Below are 18,988 nucleotides of genomic sequence, written 5' to 3' on the forward strand. Positions count from 1 at the left end.
CAACTGCGCAGTTTCTATAATAGAAATTAAAGCCTTTAGATCGGCAGCTGGTGCAAATCAGCCTCGCAAAGTTCGACAATGATTTACAGCAGCTGGTGGTGTGCTCCCAGCTATCACGCTGTGTGCAGAGACACTGAGAACGTGAAGTTGTGCTAAAAAGGAGTGAGGAATTGTTATCGAGGACAGGAAAGGGAAGGAAACCATGACCTGTCTTTTCAGGTATGCAGCAGTGAGGTGTTATGCTGTTCCACCACATGAAGCCATACCTGTATCATCTTTACTTCCATAGAGAGTGATGAAGACGTTGGCATCTGTCCCAGCATTCTTCTTGTCCCCAGTTTTCACTTTCACAGTGTATGTTGTCGATTTAGCTGTCAGATAAAACACCTTCATTTAAGAGTGCGAAGTCTGAGCAGGAATTAACTCTATTTTTCATTGCATGTGTGTGTTTAGTTTGGGTTTTATTTTGACTGATCACAGCCATGCTGTAATCTCTAATTCCTGTCATATGGTGCGGTAGCTCCCGGGGTGAGCTGGGCTATCTGGTTGCAGAATCTTCTGCTGCTCCAGTCATTCAGCACATTGTCTGCATATCTACAGATAAGAACCGTACTCAAGCCTTCCCATTTGCTTCCAGGGAACCCCTAAGGCTCCTCAAAACTGCCTCTGCCTATACTCTTTCATTAAAGAAACCCACTCCACCCCCTTTTTTTTCTATTAGTGCCAGATAATGTATATGCATGTAACACACCAGAAGGTGTGCGCTTTGACATGCACAGCTCATATTCACAAACACACCTTTAACAATTAGAGGGATTTCTATCACACCATCATCTAGCAAGCACAGTAAACTCATACAAAAATATGGTAAAGTCTAATATAGCTTTCACCAAGCTGAAATAGCCTACTCAAGATTTCCAAAACGGAACCTCCTTTCCATAGTGAGACACGTTTCCAAGATGCTGCTGAGCCAACAGGTCCTCCTGAACAAAAGGGCTAAATAATTAGTAGAAATTTCTTGGCTATGAAATTTCTATAAATTATTTACGTATTCAAAAGCACTTGAGAGGGAAGTTAAGGGAGAGTTTCCGACCTTCCACTGGCAGTGAAGCCAGTGGAAGTGTTGGGCACTCAGCACCTTACAGCATCAGACCCAGGACTGTATCATTTTTTCTGTGATTATCATGCAAAATTATGCACAAGAGAGGCAAAGTTATTTCGGAGGGCAGTGGACACAAACAGCAAGGTGGAAAGCGAGATAAATTTAGGTCCCTTTCTCTGGTCATATTTGCTCTCTGCTCGGTTTCATGTTGAAACATTTAACCATTCCAGTCCATCATGTCAAATGGCTGGGATATTTATGCCTTAGATATTAGCGATGAATGTGCATTTTGGTTGAGAGATGATGGCTGAACACGTTCTATATCTTTCTAGGTTTCTCACTTTGGATCCGATCCTGGAAGATGACTAAATCACCTAAAAATTAGGAGCTGGCTGACATGCACTTCATACTTCATCGACATCCGAAAGCTCCATAGTTGGGGCAGAATTACCCACGGCCCAGTGAACACTAACCACTAGTGCCCTTAGCACCGCTTAAAACTTGATTCCTTTTCAACCCCGTACTGGAAGAAATACAAGGCTAACATAAACCTTTCTGTTCCAGGCCCAGCGTTGCAAGAGACTGGCCATCATTTTCCGAATCTTTCTTTACAAATGCTTCATCCACTGGGACCAGCTCCCTGACAATCTGACCGTCATCTTCCTCAACTGCTAACCACCGCTGGCATGGAAAATAATACCTACAAGAATGACAGCAGCACCCAGCACTTACACAGAACTTCACAAGCTTTAATAACAAAAAAACATAAGCGCAGAACAGAGGCTACTTAGAGACAACAAGATTACTCAAGGCTGAACAATACATATGTTTTCATCTTTGAGCTTGGATATTGTTTGTGGGAGCTAAATTCACAATTAGGTTGGTGAGCACTTGCTGAAAAGTGCTGTTGCTGAGCTGCCAGGTCCATATGATAGATTCGTTTTAGTTTTCACTCCCAGAAGTTAAATAGCTCAAGGGAACCTCCAGTCTCCTAGGCATTTTGTGTTTATGAAAAATGGACCCATTTTGAGGTACTTATGAGCAGTCCCACCCACCAGAGCATTGTGCAACTTTCCAGCATGTGACTTCAGGCGTGTTCCAGCTCAGAGGCGAGCCTGTATTTCACATTTCTAACAGGCTAGGCTTTGTTCACACAACTGTCTATGAAAAATCATGGGAGTTTGCTTAGATCAGGACTTGCTTTTGTCCCGGATCTTTACATTAGGTACAAAAGACAAAAAACAACCAACCAAACAAACAAAAAGGTTCAAAAATAAAAGAGGGAAGATTCAAGCTACATATGAGGAAGAAATGTTTGACACTGAGGGTGGTGAGAGCCTGGCCCAGGTTGGGCAGAGAGGTGGTGGCTGAACCATCCCTGGAGACATCCCAGGCCAGGCTGGACGGGGCTCTGAGCAACCTGAGCTGGTGAAGATGTCCCTGCTCATGGCAGGGGGGGCACTGGGGGAGCTAGGAAGGTCCCTTCCAGCCCAAACTATTCTGTCATTCTATTAAAAGTCTTCCAGAGTGGAGCCTGGAAAGGAAACATAAACAGCACAGGCTCTGCAATGGGACCTGGAGAGGAGGGCGAGTCCCTCCCAAGAGAAACGGAGAAGAGCTGAAGTTTCCTTCCAAACACCACTGGTTTCCTAACTCCAGATGTGCTGGGACAGCAAAACCCCACACAGTGGTACCCCAGAATAACCCCAGGCTCAGTGTAACATCACAAGGCTCCCAAAGGACTCCTGCTCCTACTGGGTCCGTGAGGAGCTACAACAATGCCCTTCTGCATCTCCTCTGCCTTCTCATGGTCCTGCAGGCTCCTGAGAAGGTGCCTCCTTTTCTGACCATATGAAAAGGGTGTGACAGGCTGCTCACGTGGTGCTCTCCTTGAGGTCAACAATCTCTACCCTCTCCAGGAACCAGCTTGGGCTAGCACCAGTGTTATCATGGCGGATACGCAGCTTCTTCAGCTCACCCAGGTCAATGGCTTTGATGGTGAACACATCCACCTGCACAGGACGCAAGAGGTAAATGACTGTGTTTCCTTTAAAGGGGGAGAGAAAGACAGTAAAAGGCCAAGGGTAATCTTTTTTCCCATTAAAATGAAATAGTTTTGTAAGTCTCCCTTGTATTCTCAGGGTGGAGGTACTAAAACAACTGCAGATCCGTGAGCTCTGCCGTTAACACTCACGGTTGACTACAACAAGGCAGTAAGAGCCACGGAGCTACACAACCCTTCACTGCTTTCTTTACCTCATCCCCATTTCAGTTTCCTCTAGGTTTAACTCTCCTAGATCTCATCCCTCTCAGGCTTAGCACTTTCCCCCACACTGAATCTGGAACTGGATACGAACGTATTGACTCCACAGAAACTCTCCTGCGCTTTATTTCAAACCACATAATTTCTTCCTTTTGCCATATGCTACAACCATGAGATTCACTTATTAGCTGTATTAGTGTGGTAGGATGAACCTTGTTATCACAATACTGTAAATATCTTAATGTGATTAACTTGATGGTAGACTTTGGGTTCATACTCCCAAGAACAAAACACGTTACATTTGTAGCTTGGGGCTCTTCCCTCTGAATGAAGAACAATCTGAAGGTTGCAGTTTTGCCAGTGCCAAGCTCATAAATCACAGCTAACAGCTTATTTAACAACCTTAGGCTTTTTTTTATGATCTGACGTTTTCCACAGGTGCTTATTTTTTCCATATTTTTTTTGTTATTCACAACTAGTCCTTGGACAATTAATGGCTGTAATAGTAGCTTGTTAATTGTTCCTAAACATTTTTATGAGAAATATTGAATCTACAAGGCACGTTGTTTGATCGGATTGGATTATAATGTAATTATAGCATACCGCGTAATATTGCTTTTATTCGCTGACTGGTTGAGGAGAACATTTAGAATCAAATTTGCAATCTAAGTACTGACACAGTTGAGCTGCCTCACAAATGCTCTCCAATATTAATTTGAAGTTTGTGGTTTTCAAGTATTCCTGGCAGAAAACATTATTGTCAGAATGCTTACAGGAAGCAGATGCAAAAGGTGTCTCTGATGTAGAACTGGTGTTCAGCTTATTATTCAAATGAATTTCCCCTGGAAAACATTTTGAGGCATTTTACTTTAAATAGTATATTTAAGAAATACAATACATCTGGGCTTTAAGCTGAAAGAAGATGCCAAGCCTTTCAGAGAAGAGATTTTAATGAATGGCCAGCATGATATCTGAAAGATATGCCAGCCTCCTGCTTGCTTGAGTGAGTTGAATTCACACATTACCTGGCCCTTTTCAAACTTGTTGAGGTTATTCGACCTTTTCAGCTGGCGCTCACCCGTGTCTCCTCTTCCCACGCCATAGATGCTCAAGAAGACATTAGCATCCGTCCCAGCCCCCCACACATTCCCAGTGAGAACGTGGACTTCATATGTATTCTCTGTGGGTAAAATCGCAAAGGCAGGTCAGGAGGAGCCCAGAAATGGCCGTATTTCATCGGGTATGTGACTCACCATGTAACCTCAAAATGCCAGCTTTGAGAAAACTTTTGTCTGGAGTTTGCATTTAAAAACATGAGCAGCTTCTCCATCCCTTGTCATTAGCTTGATAAATAGTTACACCTTGATAAACTCCCAGCCACAATGCCAACTAGACAGGATCATGACCCAAGCGCCCGAAACAAGTTTTGGAGAATCCCATAGAAATCCTTCAGGATACTCTCATTTCAGGCCATTTCGCCCATCCTCTACCTTAGTTTAACCGCTCTTCTCTTCCTCCCCAGAGCAGATTAACCAAACCACAGCGTAACCTGCCCTGGAAGCCTGGGGCAATGGGATGGTTGGGGCGATAAATGGTCCTGCAAAGCACCACACTGTGGTTATCATTCTTCATGCAACTGCTGCATCCACACACACATGCACTTTCCCTCTGATATTTACCCTCCAGGGCAGATTCTCCATCAGGCACCAACTCCACCACCAGCTCCTTATCTCCTTCATCTTTAGCCAACCAGCGGTGTGCCACAAATGTATAGACATCCATTTCTTCTTCCACCTTGGCCTCCTCTTCTTCCTCCTCCTCCTCAGACTTCTTCTTTCTCTTCTTCTTCTTTTTATCAGATTCCTTCGTCTTTGTGGCAAGCCTCTTCAGTGTGACACTTTCCAAGAACCATCCATCCCCAATGCCTGTCCCATCGTGGCCTATCCGAATCTTATAAATCTTGCCAACATCTGCAGCCTCTCTCTGCCACCAGTGGAAAATCACAACCCAGAAGGGTATAAGACATCATAACTTCATAAAGCTAATTCTTAAAAATTAGGAGCATCACCTCTATCACCTAAAACACCTAAGCGAAAATAAGATCAATTTTTTATCCCAGTTTACCCTTGTTTTTAATTCCTGTTTTATTCCTTCATACTTCCCATCACCAAATCTCATGCGGACAAACTGAACTGAAGATGTTCAGAACAACTAGGGCAAGGATAGGAGCTGAATTCATATTTACTGGGCTTCTTACTTCTCCATCGCTGTCCTCACCAGCATTGTCTCTATGTTGGCATTAAAGATGAATATGCCTAAAAATCATACTAGTTTATCATACTCTCAGTCCCTGATTTCATTTTTTTTTAAATTAATAAGAAGCTACATTTAATCCTTAATGTGATACATGAACCAAACAAGAAGTACTAATGGTGTAGTAATCAGATAACAAACTTGGATTCAGATAACCTGATGGATCATGGGCTTGGACTGCCCTTCTCCTTACTTCTTATCTGGAAAATTAGAAGAGTGTGTTCTCACTTTGCTAGTGTGCAGAGAGGACACAAACACTAGTGATTACAATGCATCAGTGGCAGAAGTCTGTATCAGTAAGGTTTCCATCTCTCTAGTTAATACAGCAGATACAAAACCTCGTTGGTTCAGATTATTTGTCTGAATTACAACGTAATGAATTTGCATAGAAGGTTTTACTCCATGAAACCCTTCAACAACCAATGGCTTGTTTCTGATAATTGCCTATGCTGCTAGGCAGTGTTTATGTTATAAAACTCGCAAACATTTGCTTCAGGCTGAAATCTGGCAACTTGGCACACAAGGTTTCAGTCTAGAAGCATTTTTTTTTCTGTAGTAGATTAAAACAAAATCAATTACACACAAGATGCTTATCAGAAAACTAAAATTGATCCAGCTGTCCTGGCATAAAGAATGTGTCTTTCCTTACACCACTTTACCCTTAGATTTGCTATGATCATCCTGCACGCTCTGTTTGTCACTGGTGGCATTTCCTATTAGTATGTAGCTCACACAATCTTGTTCTTGCCTGTATCTTTCTGTAAATATTCATATAATGAAAGAGATAGATGATCTGTCTCTTAATGCCTCAGAGCTTCTTCCTTGTGTGCTCATAAAAAAAAAAATCACAGAAAATGGGCAGAACTTTAAAGTCTGGCAATAAACATCCAAGAGAGGATATAAGCATAGCTACGTAAACAGAACACTGTACACATGACTTTATCACAAATATGATAATAGGCTAATACATTTTACTCATAAATTTCTGAAAAATTATAGAGAGTCTTAAAAAATAAAACTTTTATAAGAAATTAGTCATCTTAAATCCCAAAGAACTCGTTAAAATTGGATAAACATGACCAACTTCATTCTATAAAGTGAGAAACTGAGGCAGGAGGAGGTGAACTGATCTCAAAAATATAAGTTACAAAATCACGGCAAACCTTGGGATAAAGACATCTCTATTTGTCCAGTGACAATGAGAATAGTGCCACAATCCTGATGATTTACGGGAGCTTCCACAATTATCTCCAAGTAGGTCCTTAACCATGTGATGAGACGGATCTCATCTCTGTGGGGCTGCAAATTCCCAAAGAGATGTGGGCACTGCAGTTCTGAACCTCATACTGTGTGCATATGTGACAGATGTGCCTTAAATCCTGCTTCCATCTGGTCTCTGTGCTTTACTGCCCAGATGTTGGTGTCTCCTGAGGTTACTCCAGTACAGAAGGATGTGGCTGTGACATGCCCTCACCGCACATCCCCTTCTTGCTCTAACCACACATCAGGGCACCATTCTTTCCAAACAGTGGTCCAATGTATGGACGTCCCACTCAGCAGAGGATGCTCGACCACACGGCGGTGCACACCTTGTCAGCCCAGGACCTCGTGGTGGGTTATCCAGGCCCAGGCTCACACACTTGTGTTGTGTCTGAGGTTTTTAGTCCCTGCAAATACTCTGCTTGGGTTGCTCAGAACACGTCTGGACTCCGCGGGGTAAACCTAAATTCTGTCCAGACCTACAGCTGGAGGGATGCTCTATGCACTTTTAGTGCATCTATCATTCAGTGCCTGCTGGACTAGTGCTATAGGCAATAAAATCCATGGGGCACTCACATGTTCACAGAAATCACAGCAGCAAACCTCTGCTGGGTTGGGCTGGTGTATACCTGCAGAAAATGGTATGTGTGACCACAGGCAAAGTCAGGTGTCCTTGTATTCTGCGTGGGGTTTCTTTTTCCCCAACTACATAAAGAAAAGGGACAATAACATGTGATCAGGCCCAAAATATAAGCTTAAGGTCTTTTGAGGTCTAATGCGAGTACCTCCTTTTGAAAGTGAAGGCTAACAAAAGTTGCTATTGGGCCATATTCTTCCATCGCACATTTGCTACCAGAACATCAGAAGATGTAAGTCATCCTGTCAAACACAAAACCTCCCAAAAGAAAAACACCACCTCTCAAAAACACGAATAGAGGATAGCAGATGACAACAGACCTGCAAGTTTTGTGTAGGTCAATTTTTTTCTATCTTTGGATCAATTATTCTGTTGATGTCTCAGATTTGGCTGGTCATTTCTTTCCTTTCATAGAAGCAGCACTGACCACCTTAATCATACCTTGAATATATCTGTGGCTCCCCGTTCAAAGTTGTTCGATCTGTTTTCTAAGATGATCAATTCCGTTTTGCCAGTCTCCCCGTAAATCTGCATGAAGACTTTGGCGTTGGTGCCTGCGGCTCGCACGTCTCCGGTAACTACAGACACCTCGTAGTTTATCACTGGTCCAAAAATAAAGCAATTATATGAGCAGAGAAGCAGAGATAACAACATTCCCAAGGGCTCAGTTTCAGCATTAAATTACCTTGTCTTAACAAATGACCACATAGCCAAACCAAATGTGAGATAACACGACTCTTCGCTGAGGCCTAACCTAATGGTTTTCCGTTTTACGACTATTAAGCCAGTCTCAAAGGGGTGCAAAGTAGAGTCTTAAAAGGGAATTTCATCTCAGTATTAACAACCGAATGGTTAAATGATGTCCTTAATATAAAACAAGGGAGGGAGTTACACAGGAAGGAGGAAAAAACCAGCATCTTAAGATCTGAAGGTAAATTTTAACCATAGCTTTAAAAGAAAACAAATCTACTGATAAAAGTAAAATAGACTCTAGGGATTTGGCCTCTATCAAACAACGTCTCTATTCCAGACAATGGGGTAATACAGACAGGACGGGACATGTGCTTAGGCAGGACTGGGGCAGGTAAATGTGACAAAAATAGAACCCACTGATATTGTAATGAAGCAACACAGTGCCTTGTGGTGTATTACACCAGCCAGGACATAAATTTTTCATAAAATCTCAGGAAATGGAGATTAAAAACTCAGTAATGTTTTTACAACTGTTTTAGAAAAAAATCCCAGCAGAATAATTTACTTTCCTGACCTACATAAGCTCTTTGAAATGGGGAATTTTTGTTTTTTTTTTGGTGTATAACACAGTGATGTCCTGGTCCTTTTAAGAGGCTAGTAATAGAAACTTAGTTCTTAGCTGTTAAAAAGAACACATTTCTCAATGTGTTTTATCTCACATTTCTCAATAGGCACAATCTCACTTGGGTAGACCTCCACCTCCACCCTGCCATCAGCCTCGTCTTTGTCGAGCCATCGGTTGCAGGGGAACATGTACTGCCTTCCCTGGACTGGAACCGTGATCTGGACACTGGCCAGGAACCAGCCAGAGCGGAGACCCACGTTATCATGGCCGATCAGTATTCGGTTGATCTTTAAAAAAAGTGAACAACAATCAAGAGGGCAGGAAAAAAAAAAAAACAGCACAACAGAATTTATTTAATATATCAAAATCTCCTTGCCCTGGTGCCCTGTTCTTCCACTGTGTTTATGTAAATAATTTATGTATGTATTTAACAGTAAACTTAAAATACGCTATCCACATGACAACATGTACACTAGACTATCGATGTGATTATCTGTATACAATTTATTTCTTAATATCCAATCCAATCTTGATATCCAATCCAAAGGCCAGAGCTTCGTATTTAAACCTGAGCTATATATTGATTCTGAATTCAGGCACTTGCACAAGGTGTAGAGCCACCTGCAATTAATTCTTACCTTCCCAATATCCATCATATCTATAGTAAACTCATCCACTCGACCGCGTTCAAAATAATTGCCTAGATCATTATCAGAGACTAAGAGAAACTCTTTGCTGGAGTCTGCTTTTTCACCGTAGAGTTTGATGAAAACTTTGGAGTCTGAGCTGGCACCGGGGATATCTCCCGTCTTCACGCTGATGTGATAACTGACATCTGAAGTGAGATCAATGTACAGAACACAGACACGTGAGTGACATTTCCAGAGCTCAACCCAGCAATCAGCTTCAAACAGATATGAGGGTAGGGGGGCTACAGCTGCAGACACAGAAATTACTTTGCTCCTCTGTTCGTGTGCCTGGTTTATTAGAACCACACCGGCTAAGCTCTCATACCTTGCAGTTATTCGCCAAAACACAGGAGTTACACTAATAAGCAGAAAATATTGTGTATTCCACCCTCTCGCCATTATATGTTTACGAATCCACAAAAATAAGCTTAGGCAAATGAGCTGATTTCACTTTTTTATACTTACAATTTAATTCAAAGGTTTTTTTCTTTTTTTTTTTTCCCCCCAAAACTTAACAAAAAGCACTTCAACTGCACTCTGTAAGGGCTGTTTTCTAAAGAAAATTGGAGCCCTGGATCTCCGGAAAAGGACAGTGTAATCTTTTCAGTGATTTTCTTCTGGCAACACAGTGTTATTCAATAGAATTTACTAAAGCAATGACAATTCAAGATCCTTTGGAGAAAACTATACAAGATAGCAAATTTTAAACAAATCGCAACATGAAAAAAAATCAAAGTTTCTTTCTACATATATAATTTTGCAATTATCCTCTTTTTATGCAAATTAATCCCATTCATAAACTAGGATTTAAGAGTCGGAAGCATTTCCACCCTTTCTTGCATAAGAATGGCAAAAAAAAGCCGAGGAGATTTACTGTGAACTGACACGAGTTACTAAGTAGAATAAACCAAGTAAATACGTGCATACACAGCTCAAACCCAGAGCTTCTTATTTCCAAGCTAAACTCACTTTTTAGCATTGGTGACTCCCCAGCAGGCACTAATTCTCTGACAATCTGACCGTCATCCTCATTTTTGTCAAGCCACCTGGTTTACAAACAGAAGTAAGTTATCTTTGAATAACTAAGACCTGCTGGGTCCATACATTGTAAAAGTTGACATCACAGTCAAAAAGGTGTTTTCACAGGGCTCTGTATCTCTGTTAAGGCTGCAGGAGCTTGACCAGACCCTGTGGCACTCACACTTCAAACCTCAAGAAACCTCTGCTCGCAGTAGATAGGCATCTGCTGTGATGTCCGTCTGTCTGGAAAGCACAGGCTCCATAGCCACAAGTTATTTCTGTAAATGGACCGTCTCTGTCCCATGAAACCATTAACCTCCATTGACCAGAAATACTTGCAGCCTTTATTACTCTCCTCCTTGATCACCTTTATAGCATTTAAGTTACTACCCGCCACCCCCCATTTTTTTACTGTTTGCTTACTCTAGTGTATCATCGTTTTTCCCTTTTTTACAGATAAGTATATAATCCTTTTTTTTCTGCACCAGGAAGAGGATGAATGCTGCTGTTCCCATTTTGAGGACAGGGTATGTGGTGGCAGCCGGCACCAGCAAAAGGATTTCCTTTGTTTCTCAACATTAATCTAATGATCTAACTAGACTGCTTAAGAAGAGGAGTTGGGCACAAAGCAAAACGTAGCATGATCTCAAAGGAAAAAATCTCAAAGTAAAACGGAGGGGAACCAATTGCTAATCTGATAACCTTCCCAGCTGCTCCTTCATCTTCAGTGGTGAAGGAATCACAGCCCCATCCTCATCATATGCCATAGAGAAATTGTTGTACTACAGGAGCATGTGCCCTGGCAGAGGTTTATCACTTTTCACTTCAAACCCGGGCTGCTGCATGGCTCAGGATATTCCTGTGGGCATCTGCTTAGGGTCCAGGTTTCCCACAGCGAGGCACTGGGCCAATTTCAGTCCCCAAACACCACGTCGTGAGAGCAGGAGCCATTCCCAGAAAGTCCAATATTCACAGGTACACAGCTGCCCACAGCAGCACCTTCTGCAGTTAAAAAAATACTGCTCAAAATCAGTGGATGTGTATGAATGACAAGAGATCAAGTTCTGGCAGGTCATTTGGGGTATATAAATTGGTACAATAATTCACAGAACTAGATAGAGAAGAACAAATACTTCTTTTCAAAGGTGACCACACAGCTATGTGGATGACACCAGACCAGAGGAGACCTGTTTCTGCACAAGCACATGCAGTGCAGACACACTGCAAGCTTCCTGCCGTCATAGAATAATTTTGGTTGGAAGGGACCCTTAAGATCATCGAGTCCAACCGTAACCTAACTCTAGTATTGAACCACATCCTTAAGAACCTCCTGTATACACATTTTAAGCCCTCCAGGGATGGTGATTCCAACACTTTCCTGGGCAGCCTGTTTACAATCCTCTTTGGGAAGAAATTTTTCCTAATATCCAATCTGAACCTTCCCTGGCACAACTTGAGGCCGTCTCCTCTTATCCTATTCCTTGCTACTGCAATGTCGCCATGTCACATGGGTCCTCCTTGGCTGACTCTAACATCAAAAAGGAGAGGACCCCATTTCCCATTTGAGTTTCCACCTTTGGTTTTGTTGATGAGCCAGTACACATGGAAACCACCAAAACACCATCATAAGGGGCATCTGGGGACATGAACAAATGTACACTGAGAGCTGGATCAAACCTATGGTATCTCACTGGTAATAAGCTAGCACAGCTTATGGTCATGATCGGTTGGACTCACCATGTTGACCAAGAATCACTGAATCACAGAATCACATAATAGTTTGGGTTGGAAGGGACCTTCAAAGCTCATCCAGTCCAACCACAAAAGTAGCCAGATGTTTTGGAAGACCAAGGAAGCTGGGTCTCCGTTTCACCCATCTGAAGGAACGTCACCTTTTTAGTTTCCTTTTCTCCCTTCCCACCCAGAGGAAAACAGCACAAAAAAAAAAGCAGCATGCAGAAAACCAACACCAGGAAAGAAACACAAACTTGGGCTAGAAACAGCCAGTCCCAAAAGCACTAATAGCAAAGTCCCCGTGCAAAAGTGATGTATACAGCCTCACCACACAGACACACATCTCCACTCCCAGACCTCTTCTAAGCTTTGTCGTGTTGTCGGGTATGCAGTCTACCCCGTATTCTTCCCTTTCACTCCCTAAATCAGGTGGCCATGTGCAGGTGACTTGAAAGGAGCTAAAAGCTAAGGGGGTCAGCATGAAGGTGACGAGCACATGAAGACGTGATGGTCACACCAACACCATGTGAGGGCATCAGATGTGGTGTTGCGCTTCCTGAGAGATGTAGTGGAGACAGAGGAACAGAAAAATCCATGGGAAGACCATGAAATCAATGTTAAGAATCGAACAAGGGCGGGTGCAAGGAGGGCAGGAGAGGAGCATGCCAAGACATCTTGTTTTCTTAAGAAAGGAAACTTTTATTGATGTTTTGGGGTTGGGGGATTTTTTCTTTTACCTGTTAGTACTGATCCTTAATACCTTTGTCTCAAATAGTTCTTGATGTTGGCTCAGGATTCACGTCCTTCAACAGGTATCCAATGGCTAGGGGATCACATCGTCCCAAAAGTCAAGATGCTTCTTTGTACATGGATGTCAACTGGGAGGACCCATTAAATTTGAGCCTGAACTTCACCACCCCAGGACCACTGAATCCAGCGTGGCCTTTGGGAAGGCTCACAAGGTGGACACACTTCTGCTCTCCTGCTGCTTCTTTTTGTGCCCTGCAAGCTCCCGTTTCTGCTGCTGGTGTGCATGCTGATGTTTTCTGTCACCTTCGCCATTGTTGATGCTTTGGGGAGATGTGGGTTGAACCTGGGTGAACCGCTTCTGCGCCAAGGCGGCAGGAGGAAAACACATCCCACAAGAAACAGATCTCTGTGTGCAGCATGGCGAGAGCTGATAGCTTCGGCAGCGAGTACAGGTGAGAAAAATTAATTTAAAAAGGAGGACACAGCCCTAGATAAAGAAATCCCCTCTGTCAATGTTGGTAGCTACTGATGACTAGAGGACAAATATGTCTTGGACTGGAGGAGGAAGAGGGAGGTTTTTCAGCAGAAACAAATTAGGCTCCTTGCTTTCTTTCAGCCAAGAGAATAGCCAGAAGTGGCAGAAGTACTGTTTTCTCAGGAAGATGACTTCAGTGACAGAGGAAATATTTGGATGAGCAATACCATTGTGTTCCTTCCTTTCAGCACATATGCTGCAACATCCTAATTTTACTTCAGTGTGATGCCAATATCGTATCACTGAGCAGCAGATTGCAACCAGAGGTTTATAGTCTTACACTGAACACAAATAGATTGACACATTATAAACACATCAGGCTGCAGAAAATAGAATTTTTCAGTATAGTGCCATCATATTCCTACTACAAAAGACCTGTCAAAATCCTTTATTTTACCAGAGCTTCCATATGATTTCACTGTATGTAATTCACATGCCACTGTGGGTTTTGCAAGGTTGTAATCATGTCCTGTATCATATATTTAGCTCCAGAGAGATGTTGTATGTCCAACAACCCAAAGCAGACACCAATCTGACATGAAAGCCACTTCAGAGAGAATTTCTAAAGGATCAGAGAGTCAGGGAAGCACTGGAAAGAAATATGGTATGACATCATGTTTAGTATTTGAAACCCAGCAGATGATAGCCTGAGTGCAATTAGAATGATTAGCACAACCATTAGTTCAGATATTTATGTATTTGTGTGCATCTTTAAACATAACCTATATATATTTGTGTGTGTGTAAAATAGATTGACATTTCAATGTATTTTTAGGCAACAAAAGGAGATTTCTCTGAATCCTTGATGTGATGAACACTTTTGGCATTTGATTGAACAAATGTTCTTTTGCAGGAGCCTCCTAGTGCATCATCTCATTCATGGTCTGTCTGTTCCTTATAAAATTAACAATGTTCCCTTATGCTTGTGCTGGAGAAAAATTAAGATGGTGCAGTCCATATGCTTAGAAAAAAGTGTTGTGAGGTATCATTGAAGATTTCAGTGGAGCTGCAATGATTTATAGCGTATGAAATTCTATTCTATCATGAACTCATGACTTTGCCTGATTGAAAATTCATTCTGTCTGGGATATAAATATGATGAAAAATAGACTGTATTAGAGAATGTCAACGAGTCCCTTCTTGGACTTCCACAGAGGAAGAACAAAACCGAAAAAACTAATTTCTGAGCTTCAGAAAGGTTTGACTCCAGTTCTGGGACAAAAGGTGAACTTCCTTTTTGAACTTTCTAGAGGTATTCATAATCACAATACCTAAACCACGTCAGGTATTACAAAGTATAAATTGCTCTAGTTTTGTCACTGAATAAGTCAGTGTTCAGGTCCTAAAAACACAGATATTATAATGTCATGTGGTCATAAGGGAGGAAAAATACAGCAATGCATCCAAACAATGTACTAGTAATTCTGCAAATAACGCTTGGAGAATTACTTGCGTTTACTTCTCGTAAGCAGAGATCAAATGACCGCTTTAAAAATCACTGACTCGGAGAAGAGCTGCAAGCCGTTCTTTTTACAGCCAACTGTTTTAAGAGTTGAAAGCACACGCCTGGGAGTAATTATTTCTCCATGCTCTTCCTGAATCTGACACAAACTCACAATTAATCCACTTAGCTTCTCTTGATCTCTACTGGCTATCTTGTGCTACAAAAGTGGTTCTTCTCATAGAGCTTTTGTGACTATCAGGCAATAGATGTTCCTATAGAGTCGTAAAAAAAGGTTTCAAATTAAAAGACAAACGATAGCTGTGTGTATGAATGTAAATAACAAGAACAGAGACTTTAGTGAGTTAGATGTGATGAAGATCTATAAGGATATCCTACAGACATCAGTTATAGGGGGAGCTGGTTGGCCAGTTCTTTCCTATAGTATTTGCTCTCCATGTGCTGATACAGATGAGTTTTTACAGAGGTGAGAAGCCTGTGAAGCTTTCTGCACGGGTGAGATGTGTTTCTTCTGGAATGTATTTTGCCCTCTAGTTGTCTCACAGTAGCAGCTAAGCAACGATGGAGTATCTTTCAGTAAGGATGCACCAGCAGAAGTTGTTTTCTCCAGACCATGTAAATGTCCTATTCAGAAGAGTGGAAGTTATTCGGGTCTTGGAGATGAAGGCAATAAAAACATCAGCATGTCCACTCTCTGGACATGGACTGGCCAAGCAGAAACAGAAGCTTCCCTGGTATCCCCAGGATGGAGTCTCTAACTAACCTCACTTGCATTGACTCATTAAAGGAAGGCCACTCTTCTTGGCCAAGTCTTCTTCACCATCTTGGCTCTGAAGAAGCAGGTGAATGAGGTCTTTCTGGGTAGTGAGGACATCAGCTGTCCTTGGCCTACAGGACTGGAGGGGAACTTCCAAACGCTGCAGGTCATGGAGACATTTATCCCTCACGTGGAGGATGCAGTGGGTGAGCACCTTTGCCCTCAGATATCTCCAGACTCCATGACGACACCCGTATACTGCGATGATGCCCCAGTCTCCCAAGAGACACGGGCACCAAAGATAGTGAGAGGGAGCATCTGTCCCTGTGTTTGGAGGTGATCAGTCATGTTACCTTCTCAATCTGAGAGGAAGAGATAATGCTGGCACAAGGACAGCAAACAAAGCCGCAGGAACAACACTGACAGCACTTGGAAAAAGAGACATTTAGAAAGGTAAGAAGAGTGGAATTCCATTGCTTGTGACTTGAAGCCTGAATACACCCCATGGATATTTTGGGGATAAGGTCTTGGGTTTTCTTTATCCCTCCTTTTTCAGTCCCTGGCCTGAGGAGAATACCCTGAGGACTCTGATGCTTCTGATCCACAGGTGTAAACCTCTGGGGAAGGAGGTCATCACTCCAAGCTGAGGGAGGACAACCAGCTAAATGGTCAAGGAATGAGACAATTCAAAAGGAAATTTTAAAAATAAGCCAGCTGCACAGTGCAGATAGACACAGAAATATCTCTGAGGAGCCTGAGCTAAGCAGCTCTTCACGTGGACACTTCACGTCCAAGTAAAAACCTGTCTAGCTTGCTTGCTTAGCTCAGTAAAACATATGGTTTTTAAATATGTATCAAAAGGCAGCAAAGACAACGTGGTGGTTTGTTCTTTGAGAAGGGAGAGACTGGCTTGCTTTTCGCAACCAAGATGACATTGCATCTGTTGCTCTGTGCTGTCTCCCCAGTGAGTTTTCTCCCTGATATGATGTGGTTTTAGGAACACAGACAGGCTGGGGCTGGCTCCTGTTTTGTATCTGGCTGACTCCCCTCATTATAGTAGAGTTCTTCCTGATTCACAGTGACAAGGGACAAGTAACCAGCTTAGTGGCTTTACCTTTGTTTGCAATTTGAAAATAATTGTGTTTGCATTGTACAATTCCACTTGTCCCCCAGGAGATGATGTTTTAGAACAGGTACTTGATGTCATTCAGTGGAGCTCAATGGGCTTCCATCTTACAGGGTGGACATCCTGAGAGGGCAAGTGGGACTTCACAGGACACTGAACTGCAGTGAAATTTGTCTCGTATATTTTCACCCAGTTCCCTATGTTCTGTGCTGTGATGTTGAGGCAGACCCTAGTTAGTGCCAGGACAGATGGTGCATCTCATCCCCCATGGGTAGCCTCAGTACAGCACATTTCTTTTGGCCACTTGACTGTCTGGGAAAGAGAAGAATACATTTATAGTTCACCCACAGGGTTAAATTACAGCCCTCTACTCTGCCGCTATCTCTGTCTGCATGATGTGCATTTCCCTTCATGCAAGGAGCTCTCAGGATGGCAGCACAACAATTTTGCATTCCTCCAACACAAAAATAGCATCCCATAACTTCTGGAAAGATGGGATGTGCATGTGAGGGACCAGGACCTCATTCTGCACATGCAGTAGAACTGGCAGGTTGCAGCGTATTGCAGAGCGTGTTTCTGCAGCAGGCAATTGCAGTGGCACTGGATGTGGTACTGGAAGGTTGTGTTTTACCTTCTGGAAATTCTCTATGTCATTGAGCTAATTGCTGAGAAGTTCACAGTTCAGATGGCTGTTAGTTTGTTAAGGGGAGTTAACCATATCTAAAACCTCCCAATCCACACTCTTTGCTTTCAGGCTTAGCAAAAGTAAATGAATGAATAAATAAAAAGGATTAAGCTTGTGCTCAGAAAATTCCAATCTTGGAACAAGAGTTAGGCTTTTCAAGTCTGGCAAATGTGTAGACGAAGGCATATTTTGCAAGCATTGTTTCCAGTACCTGTAGCAGGGGAATTCCACAGCCTCACTTTCTGGCTGTCCTTCTTCCCTCACTATCACCTTGGCAAGGTACCAGCCACTGCTTCCTCCTTTGCCATCATGCCCTATCCTCACCCTCCTCACCTGCTTCAGCGTTACTGCTTCAACGAAGAATTCATCAGCCTTTGAGAAGGAGAAGAAAAAAAGGTAAGGTGATATTTCCCCTTAAAAAGCAAACAAACCAACCAAATTTATTACTGCAATCAAACCAGAATCATCAGCATGCTGCAAGATAATTCTTCACAAGATGAAGGAGAAAGTACGAATTAATTTACCAAAGAATGAAAGCTTGAATATTTGCACTAGATGTATAACATTAGATTTGCAAATACATGATCTGCCAGCATTTAAAATCTCTCACGTCATTGCATGCCCTCCACAACTGTAAAAAGAAAAGAAAAGCGATTTGATTATTAGGCTCATACAGAGAGGCAGGAAATACAAGTTAAAACCCCTGTTAGGATGTCAGCTTTCTGGGAAATACAGGACAGGTCTCTTCAGACCAAATGCACAGAGGTAGAGTTAGAAGGTAGGTAGAGTTAGAAGGTAGGTAGAGATAGAGTTCGAAGACATTACCCAATATTAAATTCAGACAACATGGACTACTGAGCAGAATTTAACTCCAGACACTTCCTGGCATGCAAGCAGCAGGCCTGGCTGCACAGGGGTTTTTACAGCTGCTGGATGGGTTGTGTTCAGAAGTCAGTGCGAACCTTCCCAAGAGCTAAATACCCTTAACACCCCGCATGAATCTTACATCTCTTGAGTTTTGTTCATTTTTGTTGTTTGTTGACTGGTTTGGTTTGTTGGTTGTTTTTCATTTACCAATTTTTGCTTTGGTTTAGTTTAGTTAGGGTTTTTGTTTTATTTTTTAATTTTTCCTGGAAATAGGTTCGAATCACCACCCTACAGACCAGGCCAAATGATGGTCCCTCAGGGCCAGAGCTCTGTTACCCAAAATCGTATTGGGAGCAGCAGTTCCCGATGACTGAAGGAACAAACATGTATTAAAAGAGTGATTTACACCTCTGGGGAACAGGTCAGACTGGTATCTATGGTATGTGTGCAGAGCCACACACATCTATGTT

At 42.4% G+C, this 18,988-nt stretch overlaps 1 protein-coding gene across 1 annotated transcript in view; it reads right to left on the reverse strand.

The window, feature by feature from the left end:
* The window catches only part of LOXHD1 (lipoxygenase homology PLAT domains 1), a 154,923-nt gene that overhangs the window by 70,207 nt on the left and 65,728 nt on the right, over positions 1 to 18,988 (reverse strand). The window contains exons 14-23 of the mRNA XM_071802711.1: positions 17,863 to 18,023; positions 10,552 to 10,628; positions 9,532 to 9,728; positions 8,988 to 9,180; positions 8,017 to 8,177; positions 5,045 to 5,348; positions 4,391 to 4,545; positions 2,981 to 3,114; positions 1,654 to 1,802; positions 267 to 371 (exon numbers count right to left, since the gene is read on the reverse strand). Of these exons, the coding sequence (XP_071658812.1) occupies positions 267 to 371; positions 1,654 to 1,802; positions 2,981 to 3,114; positions 4,391 to 4,545; positions 5,045 to 5,348; positions 8,017 to 8,177; positions 8,988 to 9,180; positions 9,532 to 9,728; positions 10,552 to 10,628; positions 17,863 to 18,023 (1,636 nt within the window). The remainder of the gene's footprint in view (positions 1 to 266; positions 372 to 1,653; positions 1,803 to 2,980; positions 3,115 to 4,390; positions 4,546 to 5,044; positions 5,349 to 8,016; positions 8,178 to 8,987; positions 9,181 to 9,531; positions 9,729 to 10,551; positions 10,629 to 17,862; positions 18,024 to 18,988) is intronic.

This window comes from Patagioenas fasciata, chromosome Z, assembly GCF_037038585.1.
Source record: "Patagioenas fasciata isolate bPatFas1 chromosome Z, bPatFas1.hap1, whole genome shotgun sequence".
NCBI classification, from domain to species: domain Eukaryota; kingdom Metazoa; phylum Chordata; class Aves; order Columbiformes; family Columbidae; genus Patagioenas; species Patagioenas fasciata.